Here is a 16,730-nt window from a genome sequence, read left to right as displayed (position 1 = left end):
CGGACACGGATGTCGGTCGCGGGTTTTGTGATTCCGAGCGAGACTTCTCCGGTGCTGGACCTGTTATTCAGGAGCTAATTTTCCTTTGGGTGCGGGTCGGGCGTCGGTATCAATCTATAGCGGGTCGGGTGCGGATTGTAATTCGTGGGTACGGGTTTGCAAAATAAGACCCATGTATTGATTCTCAGGCATGCTGGAGGAGGAATTGGATGAAGAAACGTTGGCTTTGACTCTGTGAAGTCGAGATTGGACCGCGTCTTCAGATTGATGTGGAAGGACCAGAGAAGTCAGAGAACCCGACGCAGTCGTTTATTCATAGCATCCAGGGGCACACACAGCTTTTGGCCATGATTTTATATATTATATTATAGATGTCTATATATTATATTATATCATTTAGATATAAAGCTCCAGGTCTCCCGCCAGAGCTCCTGGAGTGTTCTAGAATATATCTCTGTCTCTGGTACTACATCATTGCTTCTTTAGCGCTCGTGTGATCTACCGGTCACACCGGTCACACAGTAACCTCAAAATCCATACATATTGCAAATTCACACCGGTGTACTCTCCATACCGTTTATATCATACACCCTAAGTCCCACCCACTGGCACTGATCTGTAATAGGTCTGTAGCATCAGTGGGTCCCACCCCCTAGGCGGGTTTGTTAATGGGCAGTGCTTGTAGTTTTTTAGAGCCCCCCCGCCCCCTTACACTTCTTGCTTTAAATGACGCAAAAATCTTAATTTTGCGTAATTTAAAGCAGGAAGTGTTAGAGGTAGATACAGATCTCTCCCGTCTCAGGGGAAAATTATGGAATGATGCAAGGCCATTCAAAAATATGACAGGGTTTCTCACATTACAAAGCTTAAAGGTCCCATGGCATGCCACCAGGTGTGGTGTGATTAGCTGTTACAAGCCGTTTTGGAAATCTGCCCCTTATAACATCAGAGGTGGGCGTGTCCACCTAGATGTGTGCTGGATAGATCAGTCTACCAGCCTACCCAGTGGACTGTAGCAAACGTTACTCATCTATCCATCACACATCTAGGTGGACACGCCCACCTCTGATGTCATAAGGGGCAGATTTCCAAAACGGCTTACATTTACATTTTGGGCATTTAGCAGACGCTTTTATCCAAAGCGACTTATAATAAGTATATTTGTCATAAGAAGTGAAACAATATGTCGCTGTCAGTACAGTAAAGATGTTCATAGAGCCAAGTGTAAGTACTAACAATCGCTAGGCTAACCCATTACCCGTGTACAGCAATGCTAGCAGCTACTGCAGATGTTACACAATTAAGTACTATGAAAAAGTGGAATGTAGATTAAGTGCGTACAATAAGTGCGTACACTAAGGCTTGTAGCGGCTAATCACACCACACCTGGTGGCATGTCATGGGACCCTTAATGCAAATGGGTGAAGTGTACCTTTAAGCAATATACCCCCCTACCCTATAACCCTCGTTTTCCAGGCTATACTAGCATGCAAGATCTGTTTTTACAAATACATTTTATTTTAATAGGGCACTGTGTGTGTGTTTGTGCGTGTGTGTGTTAGTGTGAGGCGTGGGCATGCCTGCTTGGGTGGGTGCGTGTGTGTGTGTAACGTGAATCTGAAATGAAACCATTTCCACTGGGTTTAATAAAAAACAGCCATTCCCCTGTGGGAAACCCGAGACGTCTTCAGTCCGCTTCACTCTGATTATGGACCTGTCAGTGGTACTGAACCCTACGCTCTGATAATGAAACGTGTGTGGGTGTGTGCGTATGTGTGGGTGTGTGGTCGTGTGTGTGCATGTGTGTTGGATTATCAGAGACACAGTAACTATATTAGTACATTTGATGAAAACAGGGAGCAGCTGGGCTGAATCAGACACACACACACACCCACACACACCCACACACACACACACACACACACACACACACACACACACACACACACACACACACACACACACACACACACACACACACAACGATTCTGCACATCTGTATAGAAAATAAATGAAACAAAAAAAAGGGATTCTTCATGTAGTTGATGAAAGACAGATACAGATACACATAAGCACAGATATAAAGACAGACATACGCACATACAACGAATACACATGTGTGTGTGTGTGTGTGTTAATTTTATTTTAAGAGGGCACTGTGTGTGCGTGTTTGTGTGTGTGTGTGTGTAGGTGTGAGGCATGGGCGTGTGTGCGTGGGTGGGTATATGTGTGTGTGTGTGTGTAACGTGAATCTGAAATGAAATTAACCATTTCCACTGGGTTGAATGAAAAACAGCCATTCCTCCGTGGGAAACCTGAGATGTCTCCAGCCCGTTTCAATCTGATCATGGCCATACACACACACACACACACACACACACACACACACACACACACACACACACACACACACACACACACACACACACACACAGACAAACAGAAAAAAAGTAAACACATGGAATGATGGAAAAACACAGATACAATTATCATCCCTCCATCCCTTGTTTTTCCAGCAGCACTAATTATGTTTGATTATTTTATCTGCATATTTTATTTGCACTCTTATTAGTTAGGTGTACATTTCATTTCCATTATATGACACCTAGGCCTACTGTTGGTTCTCCATTGCACATATGACAAATAAACTTGAAACTTGATACGTCGGATAGAATACGATGACATGGAATACAGCTGTGCACACGCTGCCCTATGCTGTGCAATGTGTTGTGAAAACGCTGCAAGCTGTAATGCACCATTGCACCCCATTAATGCAGGAGGGTAAATGAAACGGTAGCGCGTTGTTCCCCTTAAAACAGAGCACACTCTTGTGCAGCTGGCCGTCGCAGCTTTAAGACGCCTACAGGGTGTTTGGCTCTTTGTGATTAGCCGTTTCTTCGAATTAAATGAATTCTGAAAGGCTGCAAACGAGCAGCCTCGGGGGGTTATTTGGTGTAATCAACTGGAGAGAGTGACATTTGTTTGGCAGACAAGTGCAATAAGGCCTTAACTATACCTTTGGTGGATAGTCGTCTATAGCCTATGTTTAAAGTGCTGCGAAAGAACTTTATGGAAAGAGAAAGAGAGAACTTTATGCCAAAGTTTGACAGATTTAAAGAGGATGTATGAAAGTGGAACAGCATACTTTGGTTCCACATTACAGTAAGACACCAGGCCAAGATACCAGGCACAACCAACCGGATGCAGGACCGTTATCTCTGGCACCAAGCAGCATTGTAAAACGTGCAGATAACTTTCCAGAATTCAACGGAATCTGTGAAAAACAAAGAGAACCGACATCACAGCTGTCGGATTTGGCTGTAAGCGTTAAACATTGATTTAGTTCTCCTTTTTTGCTCTGTTGGTAGCGTCAATCTCAAGTGTATGCTTCCCGGAGAGTGATTGATAGAGAGAGAGCTCTCTTCTGGAAGAATTAAAGGAGCGAAGGAGGGAAAATAAGAATATGGCTAAGTTTTAGAGAAAGGGAGTAAGAAAGAGAGACCTTGAGAGAGAGAGAAAAAAAGAAAATACAGAGAGAGAGAGAACGGGAGAGAGAGAAAGAGAGAGAGAGAGAGAGAGAGAGAGAGAAAGAGAGACACAGTGAGAGATAGAGAGAAAGAAGGAAAATGGAAAGAGAGAGATAGAGAGAGAGAGAGAGAGAGAGAGAGAGAGAGAGAGAGAGAGAGAGAGAGAGAGAGAGAAACTGGGAGACAGAGCAAGAGAGAGAGTGAAAGAAGGAAAGCGAGAGAGAGAGAGAGAGAGTGAAGGAAGAAAAGCGTGAGAGAGAGAGCGAGAGAGAGAGAGAGAGAGAGAGAGAGAGAGAGAGAGAGAGAGAGAGAGAGAGAGAGAGAGAGAGAGAGAGAAGCTCCTTGACTCATTCGCCCATCCAGCTGTTTTACACGAGGAGTCTACTCTACTCGGAGAGCACAGCCCGCGAGGATCCTCAACAGCTGTGTGAAACTCCTCGAGGTAAGCCACCTAAAGCGCGCGCCGTGAGCCTGGAAAACCCGAAACAACAGCGCTTGTATTGCACGTAGTGCCCGATGGGCACGTTAAATAAAGAATCGCCTGCACGAAGATTACACTTTTTTTGTCAGTTGCTCCGAAATCACCAATTCAGCAGCATGCATGCAACTGCTGACTTAAAATTGCTCGAGTGAACATCGGGTTGTGTTCTTTTTTTTTTTTTTTTTTTAACGAACGGATTACTTGACGAGCTTTTGCAAACGATCCTTGCGACTTATTTCACCGGATGGCAGCTGCGAGCCAAACTTGGTGTTTTGCAGACGTGGCTGTCGGTCGGATGGAGTCATTGTGGGTTGGCCAGTATCGTCACTATAGTTGTAGACCTACTATATGAAACCTTCACCTATAAACAACCCAACTAGTTTTGACGTATCCTAATGATTCCTGCGAGGTGATAACGATGTGTATCTAGGCCTACATTATGTCAGCCATTGGTTTCGATTAAAATGTGATAAAAGCATGTTATTGTGGTACATTGTAAGTACATTTTTAGACGACACATTGAAATGCATCCTTGATACAACCTCGGTACATATATCATTACTGTGCAAATTATTAGTAGCCTCGCCTAACGGAGAAGAGAGAGAGAGAGAGAGAGAGAGAGAGAGAGAGAGAGAGAGAGAGTGTGAGTGAGTGTGAGTGAGTGAGTGAGTGAGTGTGTGTGTGTGTGTGTGTGTGTGTGTGTGTGTGTGTGTGTGCGTGTGTGTGTGTGTGTGTGTGTGTGTGTGTGTGTTTGGGGAGGGGGGTGGGGGGGTTGGAAGAAAGAAAGAGAGAAGGGGTTGAAGACATCAGGAGAGACTTGAACACCGTGGGCGGTTTCTGGTGACAGTTCATTCATACATGGCCTAGCCCTTCTTCTCCGGTCTCTCTTCCACATCAAGCTGACAACATCTGCTGCCTTGATTTTGTTTTCTTTTTACAGAATACCTCTCTCTAGCTTTTAGCTGCTGTAGGCTTTTTGCGCGTGTATGTGTGTGTGGGTGTGGGGGAGTCAATGAATGATTGAATGAGCATTACAGTAGAATAGGTTAATGGGGGTATGAATGAGTGAGAGAAAGACCAATGATGCAGTTTAATGTTATATAACACCAACACATCTGCAGAGTGGTCGGTGAACGCAGCTGGGACGCAGCTTCATCTAGCTGTGAGCTAATGTGTGTGAATTGGTGTTTGTGTGTGTGTTTTGGTGTTTGCATTGGACCGATGTGTGTGTGTGTGTGTGTCTGTGTGTGTGTGTGTGTGTGTGTGTGTGTGTGTGTGTGTGTTAGAGAGTTGAAGCATGTGTTTAGAATCTGTGTGTGTTTGTTGATGCTCATGTGTTGTTTAGTATGTGTTGGTTGGTGTCATTGTGAGCTGGTGTGTAAGTTGGTTTGTGTGTGCGCTGAAGAACAATCTAAGAGGACCCTAACTTTGGTCTCTAGACAGTAAAGCAACTTTTAGGAAAAACACCAAACCCTTCACACATCACCAGAAGATAAGTACTTTAAAAATGACTAGTATGGATCACTGAACAGGAACACAGTGAAACGATACAAAAGGTTAATATCCTTGTTAACCTGTCAGAAGAAATGAGGTAGGGCTCCAACCTGGGAGTTGGGAGCCAACTTGGGCCACTGATATGTATATGGGGTCCTGGAAGATTGCTGTTTTTATAAGCTAATAAGCTAATAAAAATGTATGATTAAAAAAAAGGAGTTAAATGTATGAAAGGTCTTGGAATGCCTCCCGTTTATACAAAGAGACTGTATCATGATTCCCATCCACAGTCAAACTACGACTCATCACTTGTACACACGCTCACTGTATTTTTATTACCAGAAGATGATGAAAGGGTTGAAACAACAAAATGATCGACCATCAAAATATTCAGTTCTGCGTTTCACAAGGAACATCATGCTGGCCTTGGCTGGGCAGTAATTGATTTCCAAATATGGCCGTGGCATTACATTGTTTGAAAACTCCAGCCAATCAGTATGATGCTTTTTCTCTCTTTGATCTTGCCGATTCTGGTTTAAAGCAAAGCAATAAAATCTGCTGATCAGAGGAAAAGGCCATCCATGCATTTTGGTTAATCTTTTTAACATTGTTATCATTATTTGGGATAACACTATTTTGATTACTCTGTGTATCAGGATGCTCTCAGGAGGCTAGGGGACCTGGATTATACTGCTTATGCCAAACCAAAGCACCTCTTCAGACTACAGTAAGGCACTAAGGAGGAGCCGGTCTCAAGTGAAGAGGCGTGTGAACGGGCTGATCAGACTGAATCACATCAGTTTACAACTCTTCAGCCGTGAAGCCAGACGGCTGGATATCTCTGATTCACAATCCCCGCAGGCGTTAACTTGGGGCAACCTTCATGCCAAAGTTGAATTGAGAGTTTAATGGAGAGTTGCAGGTGTGGCCAAACTCCTGGTTTATCAACAGCAATACAACATCCTCCAATGACACTACACAGCCATGTAGTCAGCCAGGGTCCAGGGTCGAACCTTAAACCCTGGTGTTAGCATCTTTCTACGAGTTGAGTTTATTTCTGGATGGGGTAGCCTCAGTGGACACCCTGTCCATCGTTGAATCGTACACACTCCTTAATAGACCTGGGCAGTCACGCAGTTCCTCCAAGATCCACTAGTGTCCAGAAGTGTCTCTTCCCTCATGGATTATGAACCTGTGTGATAGGGTTTGGCTGTGATTACTGATTGAAAGATTCCTAAAGGGGGTTTAACCTGGGGGGAATCACAGTGGGACCACACTGCCCAAGCTCTACCATATTAGTATTATTTATACTTGCACACTCTTAACCATAACCTCCATATTACTTTGGAGGTCACAGTAAACCGTAGATTAATTATTTCAAATAAATTCTTACAAATATATGTTGTTGACATGTGGTTGACACACACACACACACACACACACACACACACAGACACACACACAGACACACACACACACACACACACACACACACACACACACACACACACACACACACACACACACACACACACACACACACACACGTGTCCGTCAGGAAAGTAAAACCAGATCACTTGTTGCCTGGCAACAATTTAGAGCAGACATATTATGTTTGCACAACATGCAGTTGATTAGCATTTTCATTTGATGACCTTTTTAAAAGGTCAGGGTAAATCTGGCCAACTGCTAAATCCGGTTTATCAGGATGGATGCCTGGTCCATCCAGTTTTGCCTCATTCCCTAATCCCTTCATAGTCGACACTACTGTATAGAGGAAACTAATTAGCGCACAAATATGGCAGATATAAGGGCAGTTGGGACATCAATGGTCCGGAAATGTATAAATGTGATGTATTTTGGTATGATAAACACCCCGACTTGGGTTGGATGGCGCCATACGTACTCTTAGCATTCAAGGACAATTAAAACGCATGCATCATGTGATAAAGAATAAGTTGTAAACTTCTTTAACAGTGCATTATGGATAATAAATGGTCCCCAATTTATGGAACCAGATTTGTACACTGAGATTGTGGACAGTGCACTTGTAGTGCACTAAATAGTGCACTAAATAGGTGAACAAATTCAGCCACAGCCCTTGATACCTCACCTGTATCTTTCCCACAATCCCTTGCTCCCCCTGTCTTCTAGGATTCCGGCGCAATGTGGGTGTTTCTTCTGTTGCTGGTCCCCATGGCGTGCGTGCCCTCCCCCTCACGGCCCCTGACCCGCCCATGCAGACGCTGCTGTGACCACCTGGAACCCCCAGCTGCCGGCTCCGCCCACTCCCAGCCCCCCCCAGCTAGCCCCGCCCACTCCCAGCCCCCCCCAGCTAGCCCCGCCCACTACCAGGCTGCCACTGAGGTCCACACCGTCATCAACATGACCATCCTTAAAGGTAACAGACGCACACACATACACACTAACACACACACAGACACACACACACACACACACACACACACACACACACAGACACACACACACATACACACACACAAACACACACAGACACACACACTTGACAGCACTTGCCATCTATTTAGCAGCGTCATTGTGCAGGGAGCAGTGTTTCAGCAGAAGTCAATGCGTTGTTTGTTGAACTTTGGTCTGGTAAATGGGACTGTTCTCTGTGTTTTAAGCCCTATATTTAGGGACTAGCAGCTCAGGAGCCAGACTGAATGTGTTGGTGGAGAGAAACAGCGACGGTTGTCTTTTAAGAAATCCTAACGTTACACGTCCAACAAAAGCCTCTGTCTCACTAATCCAACTAACGTCCAATCCCTTCACACTCCCGTTGAAAAGTACAACTCAGACTCCTCTCATCGCGTGCATGAACATTTAGAGGAAAGGAAGGTTTTTGAAGGTTCGCTAATCAACCTTCTCAATGGACTGAACAAAGCAGACCAAGCGTTAGTAAATGTGTCAGCGTGTGTCTTGGCTTCACCCGTGGCTCCTTCATGGGTGCCATGACCTGGCCGGCGTTGGCTGGCCGGTACACCGGCAAACAACCGGCCACAGGTTTGTTTGTTTCGGACTGTACAGAATCACTTAGTTCTGGGGTGCGTTTGTTTATTGTGGACGACTGCTGCGGTCTGGCATGTGTGAAAGAGATACTTTGTGTGTATGTGTGTGTCTTTGAGGAACTGTGTGTGTGTGTGTGTCTGTGTGAGAGCAACTGTGTGTGTTTGTGGGGAACCGTGTGTGTTTGTTTGTGCGCGTGTGTGTGTGTGCGTGTTATCCGTGAGAAATATGACAGGGAGAGGCAGAGGACATGAAAGAGCAAGAGAGGGGAAAGTGAGAAAAGGATTTTATTCTCTCCGATGCCACACCACCAAAGAAGCGCAAGGGCTCTGTCAGGACATGTGCGTTTAATATCGCCACCTTAGCAGCCCAGACGGGTGGAGCTGTCCAAGCAGCAACAATCTGCTCTAATTTGTTGGCCCCGCCTGCCATTGGATAGTCTAACTGTGATTCCGAACCCCGACCACATCAAACATGGAGAGGCGAGGAACAGTTTTAGGTCAGTGGTAACAGCTTCTGATATGAGAACACACACACACACAAAAGGGACACACATGCAATCCTCCATCTGCATGCATACACAGACACACACAGACACACACACACACACACACACACACACACACACACACACACACACACACACATCATTGAACAAGACACATGCAGTGTACCCACCTGATGCCACATATATTGCAAGTCCCAGTTCAATTTCCACATGCAAAATTATCCATGTGCATGCACGGGGACACACATTATTGTATAACACCGACAACCACCCACATACACACACACAATACAACACTAATATGTCCTTGATGAACCTTTCACGTGCATACACATGCCCCCAGAAGTGGTGACCTCTGACCTACCATGCTGATGACACGGTGCATGAAGGAGAGGTCGCGGTCAGCTTACCTGAGTGTGACCCTGCACAGATCTGGAACAGCTGTTCCACACGCCTGCATTCATATAACCTCTCACACACACACACACACACACACACACACACACACACACACACACACACACACACACACACACACACACACACACACACACACACACACACACACAGAACCCTGTACACACACACAAAACGCACCTGCATTCATACAACCTCAAATACTCACACACACACATTTGCTCACAGTTTTAATTACACACAAGAATGTAGTTCTTATGTATGCTGTGTGGCCGCTGCCAAGACATTACTAGTGTGTGTGTGTGTGTTGGCCCATGTGTGTATTTGCACGTGCACGGTTGAAAGCACGTTATTGAGTTCCAACACGGATCTGAAGAGTAAGGCTCAGGGTGAAACAGCAGCCAGCCAACCAGAGAAGATGTCCCAGCTGACACACACACACACACACACGCACACACACGCACATTTATATAGACAGACACACACACACACACACACACACACGCATACACAAAAAATCCTGCACTGCAAACAAGTGTGCACACAGAATACTGCCAACACCCACACACATGTTTAAATACACACACACAGTCCTTAATTTCCATCTGTGGGGCTATAATTTAGACCAGACCACAGTTTCCTCTGGGGACACACTGTAGGTACGACACACATATATTTCCATAGTTAAGTCCCTTGCACTAAATCCCACTTTCATCACTGGTAGGCAGACTTATCTTATGATTCACTAAAACAATAAAACAAACACCAATCGTCTGCAGATGTTTTGAAAAGGATTCTAACCCTCCCTTCTTGGTAGAACAGAGAACAGAGTTGTTGCCAGTCTGTCAAATTATACTATTGACTACATTATGCTAGTGATGTCATGCTCATGCAAGTCTGGTTTGGTTTGGCATTGGACATATAAATATACAGTATGCACGTCTTATAATGAAGATACTGGGGATGCATTAGACAGGAGAAATATTCAGGCCATCAACAGTGGTCATGTGACAGTAAATAGCTTCGGCTCCATATATGGTCATGATTCTTGGAGAAATCAGGAGAACACTTTGTTTAGGAAAAGGGGGGGGGGGGGGGGGGGGGGGACAGGGGGGGGACAGGGACTGACGGCAAACAAGATGGTGTCCCCCAGTCTATTTAGCTTCTGTCTTGAGAGGGTTTTATGTCCCTAAAGCACTTTGGAAAACGCACAGAGACCAGCAACAGTGAGATATCATTAGTCAGCCTGGGTCAACAAAACCAGTTTGATGGGCTTTGGTGCCTTTATGGACTGGAGAGAGAAGAGACCCAGGAAAGGGGGTAGAGGGAGCCAGTGAATGATGTGGAACACAGGTGGGAATCCAACCTGTAGTGGCTACAAGGCGTACTGCCGACATAGTTGGGGAACACGTTAGTGGGTGGAGCCACCGAGCCATCCACCCAGCCCATTATTTGGGAAGTAAAGGTGCTTTGCACAAGTTGTGTGGGGATATATAGTACATTTAGTATTATGGTCTGTAGGGTGCGTACGACTCAACCAATAAGTCGCATACGGGCTTGCACACGCATGCACGCACACATGCACAGACACACGCACGCATACACACACACACACGCACACACAGGGATGTGTATGATTCATTATCCTCAGAGTACCCCGGGTTGCCAGATATTAAAAACATTGGCACACAAACAGAGTGTGCTGCAGCCATGGAAACAAGAAAACAAACCCGATTAACTACGATTGTTGACCTCAAACGCCTCATCCTCCTTCTCCATGACCAGAGCCCTGCTAAAACATGGGTAAATCTTGGGAGAAGCCCTGATTTAAAAGATGAAGACAGCTTAGAGCAAAGAAGGATTTCAAGATGGATACCACATGAGCTAGTTTATCATTTGCAAATAATATATTAATTGTAAACGTATTCATTAGCTAATCAATTTACAGTGTAGGACTCGTCGACACTTGTAGGAACAGAATAATGACTGGGATGAGGATATAATGTTGCCCTCTGCCCGTCCTTCGCTCGCACTCATTCAGGGTCCTCAACCCCTTTGCGAGGTAGGTTACCTTAATATCTGGAAGTGTCAAGGCAAGTCTAAACTATTTCTTAAGAAATGAAATAAACTGATTAAAAAAATGCTGTGTTTTGGCATAAATACTGTTTCGATCTGTACCAGTTTCAGTATACAAAACCAAGCTTATTATGGTGATTGATCTGGAAGTATTTATGGGTGTGTGTGTGTGTGTGTGCGTGTGGGTGTGTGTGTGTGTGTGCTTGCATGCGTGCGTGTGTTCGTTTTGTGTGTGTTCCTCACCCCGTGCGTGTGTGTTTGTGTTTGATAAAAGCTTGTCAAGAGGTGTAGAATCCTACCCTTGCATAATTCTGTTCATACACGATTCCCGCTTTGGACGCACCGATCCTTTAGTCTCCAAAGGTAATCCTTTAAACCTGGGAGTCTGGCATGCTGTCCTGCGGCATTAACCCTACCGTAATCCCCCCGTGCTTCCAGGTGACAAGGGCGACAGAGGAGAGAGAGGCACGCTCGGCAAGCCCGGCCTGGAAGGCACTCCCGGCTTCAGGGGCCCCTTCGGCCCCAAGGGTAGCAAGGGCCAGGCCGGGGCCCCGGGGGACGCCTGCAAGACAACGCACTCCTCCTTCTCGGTGGGGCGTCGCAAGGCGCTGCACAGCGTGGACTACTACCAGCCACTGGTGTTCGACACAGTGTTCGTCAACCTGCTGGGCCACTTCAACATGTTCAAGGGCAAGTTCTACTGCTCCGTGCCGGGCGTGTACTACTTCAACGTCAACATCCACACGTGGAACTTCAAGGAGACCTACCTGCACCTGATGCACAACGCCAAGGAGCAGGTGATCCTGTACGCGCAGCCCAGCGAGCGCTCCATCATGCAGAGCCAGAGCGTGCTGCTTGACCTGGCGGCCGGCGACGAGGTGTGGGTGCGCCTGTACAAGCGCGAGCGGGAGAACGCCGTGTACAGCGACGACGTCGACGTCTACATCACCTTCAACGGGTACCTGGTGGCGCCCGGGAGCCACTGAACCAGGGGGAGGGTGTAGGGTCGGATGGAGAGGATCTCAGGGTTTAAGCTGGGGGGGTCGCTTCAAGGCGGTGGTGGAGGAGATGGAGGAGATGGGGGAGGTGGAGGAGGAGGTGGAGAAGGGCGTTGGGGGCCGTGAGTTTGGTGCTAAACCGATTTTTTATCTTTTTTTCTTTTTTACTTATTTTCGGATAGTTAAGATAGGAGACTGCCCAGCCCCTGACCTAAATGATCTATGCAGATACTTTAATAAAAAAAATAATAACTTAAACGACGATCTGTCTGAAATGACGACAAAACAACGTTCATTGAGAAGATTTATGGCAAACAGTATTAACTGGGATTAACTGAACGTCTCTCCCAGGGTTTTGTGGTGCATGAAAACAACTTAAATTAGAGTGCACTCATTAATCAATGTGTGTTTGAAATGTTAAGAGACAGGGAGGAACTTAACTTTTAGCAATAAAAACAATTAGTGTGGTGCTACACATAAAAGTGGCCTCTATAGAAACAAGACAATTCAAATTAACAAAACGAGGCAATCAATGTTAAAAGAGAAACATGAGGTGCTATATGGCTGCATTAGGCGCAGTGTAACAAAAGGCTAGAGTTTTTCCTACAAGGACACTTCACTGCAGAGCAGATGAAACCATGTACATAGCTGTACAGTACATATCTTCCAAAGCTCTTCCACAACGGCCTTCTGAGCTGTTGATGTCCTGTCTATCAAGAAGGCCGTTCAGGCCTGGCTGCGCATCAAAGTATTCAGATCCAGACCATGATGTCATGCTTATTTGTTGTTGAGCACTTCTTGTTAATAAAATTATGTTAATGTGTAATTTTGATAAAACAAAAGCTTTCGTCTTCAATCCTCGGCTGTGATATTGCATGTAGGGTATTTTATTGGTGAGGGTGAAGGTTTCTGGGTTCGATGCCCAATCTCTGCATCCTAAACTGTAAGCATAGACCCTATACTTGCTCGTTAATGACGTACTGTATATTGACTGAATTCACTGTAAGCCGCTGTGGATAAAAGCGCCACATATAGCAATAGTAAAAAGTACAGCGTACTTTCATATCAAATTATTCTGTGAACTTGCATTATATGCAACAACGCTAAATAATAGATTAATATTCCATCTAAAACTTATATCCACATAAGCTACTCAACAATCTAGCTTACCAGCAGCTACAGCTGCTAGCAAGCACTTCTTATAATTCCATCTTTGTTAAAAAAACGGTGCATGAGAGCATGAGCTCTCAGAAGCATAGAGACTTGACCTCTACATCCCCTCCCACACACACAAACACATACGTGGCTAATAAATAAATAAAGAACACAAGCCAACAGCGGCTCACAGCTCATCCATCACATCCTGTGAGAAAAACCCTGTTATCTGGGTTTTAAAAACACACGCACACACACACACAGACAACCTGGGTGAGGCAGATACAGGCAGGGCGTGCTGGCTGCCAGCTCCATCTGCCCAGACACATCCCCTCTATTAGCAGTAATACGGCTCCGGGGTGGGGAGATACTGGAGCAGCCCGCAGGAGAAGAGGGACTCTCTGGTGAGAAGACATTTGTTTCTTTAAACGTTTATTTAGGCCACCGGTCTGACAGTGTAGTAATAGCTTTCTGGCGGTTGGGCTACCGTCCCGTGCTCTGACCCAGAGCTCAGGGTTCTCCTTAAGAGTCAGGGTGATGCCTTCTGCTACAAACCACTTTGTTATGAAGTAGAGAGAGAGAGGGAGAAGGGAGGGAGGGAGGGAGGTGAGGGGGAAAGGAGGGAGTGGAAGAGGAGGGAGGAGGGAGAGGGAAGGGAGGAGGGATGGCGGGAGGAAAGAGTGAGGGAGGGAGGGAGGTGAGGGGGAAAGGAGGAAGTGGAAGAGGAGGGAGGAGGGGAGAGAGAGGAGGGAGGGAGTGTGAGAAGACAAGCGGACGATGGCGAGAGAAGAAGGAGGAAGTGAAGGACTGGCCACAAGCGACGCAGAAAACAATAAACACAAAAAAAAAACCTAAACAAACAATAATACTACTAAACGCAGTGAGGTGCAGCAGCAGGGAGTGTCATTTAGTGGAGGAAGCAAAGTGTTTGATGTATTTGAAGAAGAAAAGGTTTAAAATACCAGATTGTGAAAGAAATCTAGCGATAAGTGATGACAAATACAACAAGCCCACGTTCAAGGGAGGAGAAAAAAGAAAGAAATTAAGAATTTAGGAGCAGTGAGGGGATGGGAGTATGTTTTTTAGAAAACCTGGGAGACTCCCTTACCCTTCTCGACTTGATTCTCCTAACCACAGAAACCAAAATACCTCTCCCTCCTCCTCTCTGGCTCTCCATCTCCCCCCTGTCCTCTACTCCTTCTCCCTCAAACCCCTCTCTATCTCTTCTACTCTCTCTTTCTGTGACTCACTATCTGGCTCTCTCCCCGCCCCCCTATTCTCCCTCAATCTCTCTCCCTCCATCTCTGGCTTTCTCCCTCACTCTCCCTCATACATCTTTTTATCTCCCCTCAAGCTTGGTTAAGCCACTGGTCCACCATGATGCCATTACTCTTAATCCCACAAAAACAAACAAACAACTGGTGTGCTTTCAATGATCCCTGCAGCCGCACATGAAACGCCGCTAATACAATGAACAGAGCAGTACGAGGCACTATCGTCAGCCCTGATGAAACCCTCCATAAGCATCTCAGGGCTGGAGTCATCTCCACTCTGACTAACCAGACAGCTCAGACTAGCCCAGAAGGCTATCTGCTGTTGTCCGCTAGGAAAGGGAATTGGCAGGGGCCTCACAATGCGTTATAAAGAAGGGGCTAATATATGTACTGCAATCCTGTAAATGTTGTGATTCTGCAAATATGGTGAGTTTTGAAATGAACAGAAGAGAGTGTAATGGATGCAAATGGACTATATGCAAATACACTACAACATAGGGCTCTCTGTAGGGAGGTGGCATCAATTATCTAACATGCTTCCGTTCATTTTTACATTCCCTCAAATATGAATTCAGAGGGGAGGAGGAAAGACACTAAATCAAAGCAGTTTCTTTCTGCAAATTCCTCCACCTAACTCCAGTCCAACCAATCAAGACAGTCTACAAGCCAGGAAATATTCTAGGGGGTGGGGGTGGGGGGTGGGGGGTGGGGGGGGGGGGGGGGGGGGGGGGGGGGGTGGGGGGGGGGGGGGGGGGTCAACCTTCCACAGTTATGGAGGGATGAAACGAGGGAGAAAGAGGGAGTTTTGGGGAGGAGGGAGGCTGGAGGGAGGGAGGGAGAGAGGAAAGGTGGAGAGGAGGGAGGTAGAAAGAGGAGGGAAGGGGCGAGTCGTGGAGGACGCAGGGAGCAGGGAGGGGAGGGAGAGAGCAAGGCAGGGGAGAGGTTAGTGGCATGTTTTATGAGACAATCATGACAGTTTAGGGGCTGTGCTCTGTTTTACTAGGAGGGAGGTCTGTCTGGGAGGGGGGGGGGGGGTGGACGCCACGGGCTAACAAGTGTATTCCATGGCTGTCTCAAGGTTTTATCTTCCCTGCTTTCTCTCCTGCACGCCCCCTCTCTCCCTCTCTCTCCCTCTCCCAACCTAATTCCATTTCAGGGTCTCTCTCTCTCTCTCTCTCCCCCTCTCTCTCTCTGTCTCTCTCTCTCTCTCCCTCTCTCTCTCTCTCTCTCTCTGTCTCTCTCTCTCTCTCTCTCTCTCTCTCTCTCATCTGCTAGAGACAGATGTGCGGGGAGGGATACAGTAGATCATAAATAGAGGACCTGAACTGTGTGCGTGTGTGTGTGTGTGTGTGTGTGTGTGTGTGTGTGTGTGTGTGTGTGTGTGTGTGTGTGTGTGTGTGTGTGTGGAGACACACACACATACACCAGATTATTTATTTCTGGATTATTTTATGATGAATGCTTTGCCGGGTCCCTGTTGGAGGCCCCTCCCCGTCCCGGATCCTAGATCATAAATAGAAGGTAACACCTGCTGTCTGCATCCCTCCCTTCTACACCGTCACCTCCAGCCTCATTACACCCACCACCACCGTCTCCATTACCACAATCTCCCTCACCAACATTACTCATACCATCTCCAACCCCACCACACAATCTCTATCACCACCACTACCACCAGCGACAACACCCCACCACCTCAGACCCCACCAACCCCAAACATCACCCCCACCACCCGCACTACTAGCACCGCGACCACCACCACCATCAACCCCT

At 46.5% G+C, this 16,730-nt stretch overlaps 1 protein-coding gene across 1 annotated transcript; it reads left to right on the top strand.

The window, feature by feature from the left end:
• Positions 1–3,854: 3,854 nt before the first annotated feature.
• c1qtnf6b (C1q and TNF related 6b) lies at positions 3,855–12,518 on the top strand. The gene is made up of 3 exons (XM_079730455.1): positions 3,855–3,969; positions 7,657–7,903; positions 11,969–12,518. The coding sequence occupies exons 2-3, from the start codon at positions 7,669–7,671 to the stop codon at positions 12,514–12,516; spliced, it is 783 nt and encodes a 260-aa protein (XP_079586581.1). The 5' UTR covers positions 3,855–3,969; positions 7,657–7,668; the 3' UTR covers positions 12,517–12,518.
• The last annotated feature ends 4,212 nt before the right edge of the window (positions 12,519–16,730 follow it).

This window comes from Pollachius pollachius, assembly GCF_949987615.1.
Source record: "Pollachius pollachius genome assembly, chromosome: 2".
Classification (NCBI taxonomy): Eukaryota; Metazoa; Chordata; class Actinopteri; order Gadiformes; family Gadidae; genus Pollachius; species Pollachius pollachius.
This window is presented reverse-complemented; position numbering and strand designations above follow the sequence as displayed.